This window comes from Charadrius vociferus, unplaced genomic scaffold (assembly GCF_000708025.1).
Source record: "Charadrius vociferus isolate BGI_N301 unplaced genomic scaffold, ASM70802v2 scaffold213, whole genome shotgun sequence".
In the NCBI taxonomy this organism is placed as follows: domain Eukaryota; kingdom Metazoa; phylum Chordata; class Aves; order Charadriiformes; family Charadriidae; genus Charadrius; species Charadrius vociferus.
In genome coordinates, this window is record NW_009647828.1 from 4455082 (window position 1) to 4465972 (window position 10891).

Below are 10891 nucleotides of genomic sequence, written 5' to 3' on the forward strand. Positions count from 1 at the left end.
AAGACTCTGCAGCAGTATTGGGACCAAAAGCTGCAAGATATGGCACTGGAAAGTAGCTCCTTAAAATATACGTGTCCAGGGAAAACATCTAGTATTTAACACTGTCACTGAGCAAGTCACAATGCCTGGGAATGATCCCTGGCCCTGCTTAAACTATGGGGATGAGTAAAGCAGATCCACCCCAGCCCTGCATGCATTTCTCATTCAGCATCTTAGGTGGTACTGGGACCACCGGGCTGAACATCCCCGCACGGGACCAGAATCACTGGATAATGCCCAGGCAGCTGGTGACTATGAGTAGTGCTAAGGGAGCTTTCTGTAATAGCATGTAATGATGGAACAGGTGGGTTTATTCAGAGTTCCAATCATTTTGTATTAATTTCCAGGAAAAAGAGTATACAACTGCAGAGCTCTTTACTGAAAATGCTATTAGTCTATACAATTCAATGGCGAAATGTGTTCCTGCTAATACTTCATTGCACAGAGACTGTAGGCTCCTCTCCCAGCATAACATCGGGCTCTCCTAGGGATGGAAAATGAGCCCTGGGAGGCATCAGCCAGCCGTGCCCCAGTAGCTCAGGTCTGTGTGACTCCCTGCCTGGTGACCCCATGTTGTCCCGGGGTGGCCGACGGACCCCCCCTTGCCTCCCGCCGCTGTGCCATGACTTCAATCTGCTCCCGGAGCACCTTTGCCCAGTCCTGCCCCCGCTCCAGGGGGGTGGACCTCGTCTTCATTGCTGTTAAGGCAGTGATTTCAGGAGGGAGCTGGGGAACCAGGCCAGCTCGGAGCAGGGCATCCTGAAATTTGGCTGCAGAGGCCGGAGCTAAGCAACACCGGGGCGTGCTGAAAAGGAAAGAAAAGGAAGGAAACTTTTGATGTAAGCAAGCCCTGAGCTGGAGATGCTGCAGGAGCAAGGGGGAAGTGATGCTCTGGTCCCCAGTGCTCCTGACCATGGCTGTTCTTACCTGTCGGGCTGCGAGTAGTGGTAGTGAGCAGCCACAGCAGAGTGAGGGCACAGCAGGTAGCGGTTTTCCTCCCAGCAGCGTTGCATCGCTTGCACGATGTCCTCATCAGAGGCCGAGCATGATCGCAGGGTTTTGGAGAGCTGTGGCCCAAGGGGAGACAGGGAGGTTTGCACAGGACTTCACCACGCCACACGTTCCCAGTCGGGCTTGTGCCACAGGCACTCAGCAAAACGGTTTGAAACAGGGAGGATGGAGGATGGAGATCCCCAGGGACTGAAGGAAAAGAAGTTGCTGCTGCAGCTGGGGGATGAGGCACGGTTGAAAATGGCTGCAGGGCCAGGGAGTGAGCAAGGGGTTTCCATCCCCAGGTGCTGGAAGTGTGGGTGGAGAGGAGCTGAGGCTCAGCTCCTCAGCTCTGCGCTGCTACTTGCATGCTCCAAGGGAGTTTCTGAGGGCTTATAAAACCCACCTCAGTGTAATAGCTCTCCTTTCTTTTAATAATGCAATCTTTTAGTATTTATTTTGCTACTGCGCAAGCAGGAACGGGTGCCAGGCGAAGGATGCTCAGTGGGGGACAGCACGTGTTGGATGGGAAGAGGCGGGACTTTGCATCTGTCCCAAGGAGCCTCACAACTCAAGCGTATGGTTTTCTTTTGTATTTCTCTCTGCTTTGTGTTGCAGCCCCAAACCCAGCAGACGCCCTCCTGAGAGCCACTCTCGGTTTGTGCCGGCACCCGCTGCACAATGTCTTGGTGCAAAGACACTGGAGTGGCCAAGGAAGAGGTGGTCACATATTCTACTTAAATAATTGTAGGCAGTTTTTAATCAGTTTTGCAAAGAAGAAAGAGGTTAATTAAAAAAAAAAAGAAATAATTTAAAAGGTCATTTTAACATCTCCATGCACACACACTAATAAAACTCCTCTGGCCTCATGCTTAAATTTTTGGTTGGAAATTTTACACTATGATATTTTTATTCTGAAAATGAGTAGAAAACAACTGGTAGCAGTAAATCTCCTTACACACACACAAGGTGCTGCATGTGTGAGGAACTGACCTTTCTATGCAAATCCTCCGGCAGTTTAAGGCTTTTCGACATGCTGAATTGCTCCATAAGCGTTTTCATCAGGCTGCTGTCGGAGCCTGAGAGCAGCCAGAGGATCCTCTCCACGTTGTAGGGCTCCTGGGATAACAAGACAATAGGTAAGCAGCGGAAATTCAAGTGTCTGTCTTGGGGGTGAGCACCTGTGTGGATTCTCTGATGTCTAATTAGGGTCGAGGTCCTACTGCCTCATTTTTCTTGGTGGAAGCTGGGGTGGACTTAGTGTCTTCCCCCTGCATACCTACTTCCCAAGACAAGTCTTTGGGAACACGATGTCTTTCAGACCTCTGACCTGTCAGAGCAGTCTGGCAGTGACCATCAGATTAAAAAAACCCAAACAACTAATGAAGGGGCAACTGATAAATCAACAGTGTGACCACAACTGTAGAATCACCTTGAGGAACCCAGGCTAATAACATACTATGTATTTGAGAACCAGAAATATCCAGCTGTTTACTCAGTGTTGCAGATGCTGTTGTGAGTCATTCAGCTCCCGCGTGACTTAATGAGACACCCAGCTCCCTTCAGGGCTGACCGATAATCTTTATGAACATATAAGGCACATATAGGGCCTGACTGGCCTGTATGGCTATGTAGCAATCGGTGTTGCAACACTGCAGCAAAACTCGGTGCAAGACCATACAGGAGGGTCCCAAACCAATTTCACTGCTCACTGTCTCATTCCTGCACGCTCAAGAGCACCAAGAAACATTCATCCAGGTGGTTTGGCCAAGATACCTTGTAGGGACAGACAGGACAAGGGGCACCGACTACCGAGTCCTCATCACATCTCCTGGGTTCAAGTGCTGGTTTTGGATGAGTTCTTTATACCTTTCAGCAGCTGACAGTGCCTGTGACCTTTTGTCTCTCCATCCTGTCCTACCTAGGCTAGTCATCAGGACTTACTCAGCCTTTTGTGTCCTTATCTGGGTGGCTTATGGCCCCAGTCCTGTTCTTCATCTTCTCACCACCATCTCCCAGAGCCTCCAGCCTATAATCTTCAGTCTAGTCTGGGCGTAGCCTGCCTTTTGCTTTAGGCTGTCCCCTGTTTCAGGCTGTCCTCTGCTTTCCAACCTGGCTGTCCTGAGAAGCTACATGTCAGCATGCCTGGACTTCGATGACCTGCTACTGCAGGTGCCTCCAGCGCCATCCTCCTGACACCCCTTCTCCTGTCCTTCCTTCTTCTGCTTCCACATCCAGACCTTCCCCTTCACCCTCCATTTATATCAGCTTTATGATTTCCACTACAGATCACTACATTGACACCTCTAAATGAAACTGGGCCAGGACACTGGTGCAAGAACTGGCCTTGCCATTATTAGCCAGCTCTCTGCTGTGGTTTTGTCCCATGCAACTAGAGTTATCCAGGAGAATGTCCAGGCCCAGTTTGGAGGACAGGTCATGCTGAGGACTGTTCCTAAGGAAGGTTTTGGCATGTGGGCACGAGCTGAATGGTGCTTCCTGACCTAGACTTTCTGCTTCACCTTCAACTCTTCAGTTAGTGTCTAACTGGAAAGTTTCCTCTGCTTTAGCGTAGTCTGCAAAAGAGGCAACCTAAAAAGGCTGTGTACTCTCTTTCCAACACCCTACTGGACAAAGCCCTGAGCAACCCAGTCTGACCTCAGGACTGACCCTTCTTTGAGTAGGTCCTACCTAGAGACCTCCTGAATTCCCTTCCAGCATGAATGATCTGTTGAGCTACGGAAAAATTTGCATGAATGCTTCAGATGTGAGCTGAATGATGATGTCCCATGCAGCCATGAAGAAGAATGTGCAGAGGGATACACCCATCCAGCTCCTTGGGAGTCTCTGGACATGACCTCGCCTGGCTGCCTTTCCTCATGATCCCAAAGTCTGGCACATGCTTAGGTGCCTCAGCAGACCAGTGCTACTGAAGGGACATGGGCCAAGAGAAGAGCCCAGCTACCCTTTGAGCTCTGAGGAGCCCCGCAAATTCATACTTGGGAGGAAAGTCAAGCTGCAGATCACAGCAGGCTGGTGATAGGGGCATAATGTCTTCCCAGTGTGTTTGAATAGCTTTTGGAAAATCCAGGTAGCTTAAGGTCACAGTGATACAACACCAAGTGTTTCACACTTTGGCCACTTGTTTGGAAGCAGCTCCAACAGCTGTGGATCACGGGGTAAGTATGAAATGGGAGGTATTTGTTTGCAGTTGTTTAGTTTCTGTACCTCCATGACTTCTCATTTCTGAGGCCTTTGCCTGCCTGCTGAGACTTGTTTTGCTCTGAGCAAGCTGCAGATGGCCATAGATGAGGCATTTCTTCTGGGCTTCCTGACCTTCCTGGTCTCTTCTCTTGCTCTTGGTGGAGCCTTTCAGAAGCATCAACAAAGCCCTTGAGACATGATGAGATTTATAATTTTCTAACTGTCACATTTTGAGAAGGTGTCCCTCTCTTGCAAACCTTGCACATAATAAAGCCCCAGAAACCCAGCATTTAACAATGAAGACTACAAAGTCAAGCCCTAAAAAGTGAGGAAGAAGGTGTTTGATCAATCTCAGCTCAGCAGTCTGCAGCATAAATGCTCAATATGAGTCACACCTCTTAATGCATCCCTGAGAGGCATTGCCAGTCAGAATTATGCTGTCATAAACCAAATACAACAGTGTATGAGGAAAAAAAAATAAAGCTATATAATATTTGGTATTTTCCCATTTTGGCCAATTCCTTACATACCTGAATATCCATGGCTGATGCTAATGTAGCCTTCACGCTCTCTGACAGTGAGAAGTCTCCATGTTGAACAGTCCTATGAATGATGTCATTGCTGTTAACCACAGCAACGAGTCGAATCGGGAGACCCATTTTCTGGGCAATACAACCAGCTGAAAAAAAGTGAAAAAAATACATGCATGCTTGATGAAGAAACATTCAAAGGAGATTTAGCAAAGAAGTCATTGTACAAATTGATTGATCATGTACTTCAGAAGCAGACACAAATGACATTCCCTAATGGACTCTGAGATATCTGTCTTTAATGTTTTGGTAGAGCACCAGATTATAAAATCCAGGGATGCAATGTTCCACCTGCCATCAAACGCTGACCCTTGGGCATCTCCACAATTAAAGACGGATGGGCAGGGGACCGAGAGGTGAGGTAGCTGCTGTTCAAGCCAGAGAGAGGAAGCTTTTGGATTCTTGCAGCTTGTTAATGCTGCCTCAGATGTGCAGCCTGGAAATACAGTGAATGCAGTTGAGTGTGTGGAATTCTTTATTGCTTTCATAAGACAGTTGTATGCCTATTTTGGGATGGAGGCAATCAAGGACTCACATTTAGAAGGCCAGATTATGCAATTAAGAGTGGTTCTCTTGACTGCTTACTACCATGCAAACCAGAATAGGACCAGGCAGGACTCCACACCTCTGTTAATGTCTCACTTAGGAAATCAGAGCCACGGTATTTTCCCTCTTTTCTGGATCAAAAACATTCTGTCCTCTTCTAATGTGCCCATCCTCAAGATAGCTACAGTCATCATCAAGGGGTGGTGTGGGATTTTCTGCACCTTGCATCAGTGACACCTAAATGAGTAATAGCCACACATGAGTAATAAAATATAAGTGGTTCTGAAGAAATCCTACCAGAGAGTGGGTGTTTTAATAAATAGCAATACCCAGCATCTGCAAAGTGCTTTTAGTCCATAGGTCACAGCACTCTCTCTCTTCCATATCTAACCTATCTTTTTTCCCTTCACCTGTGATATTTCCTCCTCCTCCTGTTGGCACAACAATTTCCACCACTGGCAGTGGGGTGGTATCCAGGGACGGGGCACACTGGAAGTAAGCGTAGAAGTGGTGAGCAATCTGCACCATAATCCTAGACCAATTGACCGAATTCAAGCTCATCAGATTGTATTTTCTGGCAAAATCAACATCAGCGAACAGTTCCTTGATCGGCTCATCGATTTCATCACTGTTCCCATGAGCTGTCAAAAGGAGAAAGGAAAGATTAGATCTGCCAACATCAGCGCATCAGGCACAAAGTATTTCTGCTCAGAAACAGGGTCAGTCTCAAGCCCTGGGTTTTGCTGCAGCCAGGGGTGTCCTGAGCTGCTCGTCTGCCTGGGGGGCTGTATGAGCCAGAGGTTGAGTATCACCACGTGGGTGCTGGGTGGTTTCTGCAGACATTGCACTCTGCGCTCTCATTTACGCCAAGCATATATTCACCAGGAAGGCAAGTGCCTGCATCCCCTGTGAGATGCCAAGGTGAGACCTGGCTGAGCAGAGAAGTCCGTAGGACATCTCAAGCACCCCGTGGTGATCCCCATCCAGAGGTAGGGGATGGACCACCCATGAACGTGAGGGTCCAGAGGGAAGGGGTCACTGTTGATCCTTTTAGTGCCAAGAAATGGTGCTGAATTCAGTGCAGTGAAGCACCAACCACCTGCATGGAGGCAGCTCTAGTCTGTGACCAAGTGAAAAGGAAGCCTTGAACCACTCTCCGCCAAAGTGGGGACATCTGCTATAGGGTCATGTTAGCCAGACATCAGGGCATGGTGGCCATGATGGCAATGACCCAGCTGGCTGCAACTGGCAAAGCAGCAGCCCCCTGAGACTTTTAGGGTCATGGTTTTGACAGAGCAGGGCCATAAAGTGGACAGTCCAACAGTAATGCCAACCAGCAAAGACGTGGACGTTGTCTTCAATGACGGTGGTCATCTGAAGTTCCTGTATCTGGGTGCAGTACCCCTTGGGCAGCAGAACAAAGATGTCCATGTTCTTCTGCCCTCTCACGCTCTCAATAGCTGAACTCCCTGTGTCCCCTGAAGTCCCTGTTGCAAAGTGAGGGAGAACCAAGAGAAGCAAAAAATTGACGTCAGTGAAACCTGCGTCACTGCACTTTAAGAAAAAGATGCAGAAATGCTCCATGAGATGTTTTTGGCTAGAGCAGCCACCCTGGCATTGCCCAGATGTCACTCACCAGCCACCCAGGAGGCAATACCACTGCAGGACATCTATGGGGAGGGCCGTGGGATGATAACTCTGAAGGTAAAAACCTGCCCAGAAGTTTTATCTCCCACAAAGGTATACTCACCCACCAGAATAGTGACATGCTTCTGCCTTTTCTCCAAGAAGTACTGTAAAAACTGCCCCGTGCAGGACAAGGACAGATCCTTAAAAGCGTAAGTAACCCCGTGCCACAGCTCCAAAACATTCAGCCCATCTTTCAGCCTGGACAGATGGATGACGTCCTTGTGTCTGAACCTGCTGAAGGCCCTGTCGATCAGGTCTAGAGGGGAAATAGTTAAAGGGGCTGTTAGATTGGATAAAGGAGTATTTTTCTGACTCATGGATTACTGCATCTGTGCTCTTCATGCTCCTGGAAAGCTTTTTGCATAACCAATGACTCTCAGTTGCTGGAGAGGTGACAGATATCCAACAAGTTATTCTTAGTTATTAGGAGTAAACCATCCCACTTTATTGTCTTCAATAGCTCTGTGGTGAGAGACCCCAGGGGACACCTGACACAATCAGAGCAAACTCTTAAAATATAAAATACAGGAAACTCAAATTTTATCATAATATGCTGTTGAGATAGAGGTTGTAGCTGCCCTCTAGTGGAAGTGATAGCTGTTAAATGTTAAAAGCATTAAAAATCGGACCTCGGTGAGAGCGTGGAGCTGCAGAAAGCCCTGGTGGGAGGGCAGGTCTGGAGCAGTTAGCAGGACCACAGCATCAGCTATCGTTATTGCAGTCACCACAATCCCTATTTGCACACTGGGGGCACCTTTTCCAGAAGGTAACAAGCTCCAGGGAGGTGACAGAGAAGAGGGTACGGAAAGGAGCAGGCAATGGTGCAACAGGGTCTATCCTCTGGGGCCTGTGAAGAGGATGGGACGAAGGCAGGCAGATGCATCTGAAGGCCCCAAAATCCTTGTGAACATCCCTGCAAGCAGCTCCCTGCATGGATGAGGCTCACCATTGAGCGTGCTCCGCGGGACCAGCTCGGCCGTGATGAAGAGGGAGCACAGCTCCTTCACCAGCTCCCGGTAGGAGAGGCAGCTCCACCTCCTCAGGGTGTCCCCGTCCACCGAGGGGATGTGCTGGGGCATGAAGAGGCCTCCGTCGGGTGCGTAGCCGGAGAAGAGGGCTCCCTCAAAGTCAACGGCCCCTGCTCCTCCCCGCGTGCTGACGTACTCCATGGGTCCTGGGGATGCACCGGGGTCACTGCCAGGGCCCCAGAGCATCTCCCCCCCAACAGGGACAGCCCTGCATCCCAAGCTGACCCCCCAAAAAACTTCCCATGTGGACAGACAGAGGTCCTCAGGGGAAAAAAAGCCTTTTCCCCTAAAGAAATCTCACACTGTGGGGAACCGGAGTGGACAGAACTGGCAGAGGGCACGCGGTGGTTTGTGGGTGGTGGAAACGCTGCCTGAGATTTGCAGGGAGGTGGCAGGAGTCTCCTCGTCCCGCTTTCCCTGTGCCCTTTCCACCCTGCCCCGGAGACACTTCCCAGCCTGAGCAAAAGCCCTGACAGTGCAGAAGTCACCACGCAAGCACGTCACGTCCCCTGCAGGCTATTTGCAAAAGCTGGACTTTTAAAATTTAAATAAACAAACAAAATAAAAGGAAATAACTATGTTTTTAGAGCAGGCTGATCTTGCTTAAAGGGGTTAAACTGAGGACAGGATTTAACTCAGTGTAGGAAGGGCTGAGCTAAATCTGCCCGATTCATGCAAATCCCACCGAGCAGCTGCAGGCGCTGCCGGAAGACGCTCCCTCTCTCCCCGATCCCATGAACCCCCCGCAGCCATTCCCACCTGGGGCACTCTGGCCAACGGTGCAGCCCCTCGGCATAGCACAGTAGATCGGGAGGCCACTTGACCCCACACAGGAGGCAGGAAAGTGGCTGAGGAACTCACCTCACCACCACCGCAGCTTTCAACCCAGTCACCCTTTGCGCTTGTGCTCACGGAAAACTTCTCCCCGTTGCGACTCGCCAAGGTTCCCCTCGCCGCGGCGCAGCTGGTGGACGTGACTGCCCCGCGCCGAGCCTAGGAATGGGAATATGTGGGAAAGATGGAGTCTAGCTGTTCCTGCTGGTGTCGGGCGGCAGGGCAAGGGGTGGCAGGCACGAGCTGCAGCCAGGGAGAAATCTAGTTAAATATTAGGAGATAGCTTTTAACCATGAGGGTGATCAAGCACAGGGCTTGGAGAGTTTATTGTCTCCAGTATAACCTTGGAGAAACTCAAAATTCACCTGCGGAAGCACTGAGCCACCTGATTTAACTGTGAGTTTGGATTTAAATTTGAGATTGAACCTGCTTAAAGCAGGGTTTGGGTCAGAAACCTCCAAAGGTCCTTTCCAACCATAATCAGTCTGTAATTCGGCTGTGTCCAACCTGCAAGGCTGGGATGCCATAACAGCCTTGTCCCACCAATGGGGAAACTGAGGCACAGGAGGGTGAGGGGACATGTGTGGGGCTATGCAAAAAAAATGAGTTCTCCTTTGCAGGGAAGGGCTGTGCATCCCTTTTCTTACTTTTCTGTTTAATAAATAATGAGTGTTTTTTGAAGGGCAAGGTCAGCACGGGACCGGTGGCTGCGTGGACCCAGGGTGCAGCACAGCGTGTGTTGCTGGAGGGTGCGTGGGGACTTCATCCCAGGAAGGCAAGGTGCAGAGGTACAAAGGATGGCTGATAACAGCCAGCCACGAGTCAGAAGCCCACATCTACAGTCAGGGACACATTGGACCCAACACCCATTGCATCTTTTAACTTTGGTGAGTAACTGAAGCCATGAGAAAAGTCTCTGGGAGAGAGTGGTCCAATCCTTGCCCTGAGCACCAATGTGGAAACGGGCTTTTCTACTCACAGCGTCCAGAAAGGACTGTTTCTGCCAGCTCCTCAGAGGGAGGCAGAAGATAAATTTCAGGCTCTGGGCAAAGTTGCTCATGACGGTGTTGCTCAGGGTCAAACAGGGCAAATGTAGCAGAGGAGGAAGCAAACAGCAGCTTTTTAATAATACGTCTGAGCTTACCCAGTGGGCCAGAGCAGTGATAATAGTCTCCGTTTTCTGACTACCTCTAGGAAATCAATTAGAAATGGAGCTACTTACTTATAATTATTTAAATTATATCACCCAACCAGCCCACAACATCCCACCATAGGGACATCTCTGTGCCCAACATTTCTCATCACATTGCAAAGATGAAGCCTGAGGCACCCAAACCTTTTGCAGCCTAAGGGTCCTCCCAGTACCTGCAGCCACTGGGTCCTCACGGCATTGGGTTGCTGACACCGTAATGGGGGTCCGTCCCCATCCCAAATGTGCATCCAAGTCCTTTCACACGGCGCTGGAAAAGACAGGCAGCAGGGCAGGACCTTGTTCTTCAGGGATGGCTTGGGTTTAAATCAGTGTTGAAACCTCCCGAGGGCCATCCCTGGAGTCACCAAAAGCCTCCAGGGTCACCTGGCAAGCTGAGGTGAGTGGCCGATGTCCCCGAAATGGAGCCTTAGCTAATGACAGCCCTCACTAATGAGATCATTGGTTAATGCTGTGATGGCAGGGATTGCTCATGTGGCAGCCACAGGTGAGCACAGAGCACAGGGGAAGAACCTGGGACACACACCGGGATGACAGTGACATTTATTGGGAGGTCTTTTCCCATGCTTCGCCGTGCAAGCTCCATGCATCCATGTTTAAAGCACCATTTCTTTAATATTATTTTGAATTTTAAAAGAAAGGAGGGGAAGAGTGTGACTGTGCTGCTGCACATCAGCCCACCAGGGCTTAGCCACTCCAGCAACAGACCAAGAGCTGGAAAATACAACAGCTTGTAATTAACTTGGTCTTGCCCAGTGCCT

At 49.7% G+C, this 10891-nt stretch overlaps 1 protein-coding gene across 1 annotated transcript; it reads right to left on the bottom strand.

The window, feature by feature from the left end:
• Positions 1-576: 576 nt before the first annotated feature.
• On the bottom strand, positions 577-8231 carry THNSL2 (threonine synthase-like 2 (S. cerevisiae)). Its single transcript, XM_009882557.1, has 8 exons — positions 8005-8231; positions 7120-7314; positions 6704-6856; positions 5780-6010; positions 4764-4912; positions 2023-2148; positions 967-1106; positions 577-844 (listed from the first exon to the last, which is right to left on the bottom strand). The coding sequence occupies exons 1-8, from the start codon at positions 8225-8227 to the stop codon at positions 577-579; spliced, it is 1485 nt and encodes a 494-aa protein (XP_009880859.1). The 5' UTR covers positions 8228-8231.
• Positions 8232-10891: the final 2660 nt, after the last annotated feature.

Bases quoted from the DNA above. Each gene is read 5' to 3' on its own strand.
- THNSL2 (XM_009882557.1), bottom strand. From the start codon at position 8,227: ATGGAGTACGTCAGCACGCGGGGAGGAGCAGGGGCCGTTGACTTTGAG. The intron at 6,857-7,119 runs GTGAGTATACCT...ACTTTGCAACAG, and splicing joins GCATGTCACTATTCTGGTGG to GGACTTCAGGGGACACAGGG. The intron at 845-966 runs GTAAGAACAGCC...TTTCCTTTTCAG, and splicing joins CACTACTCGCAGCCCGACAG to CACGCCCCGGTGTTGCTTAG.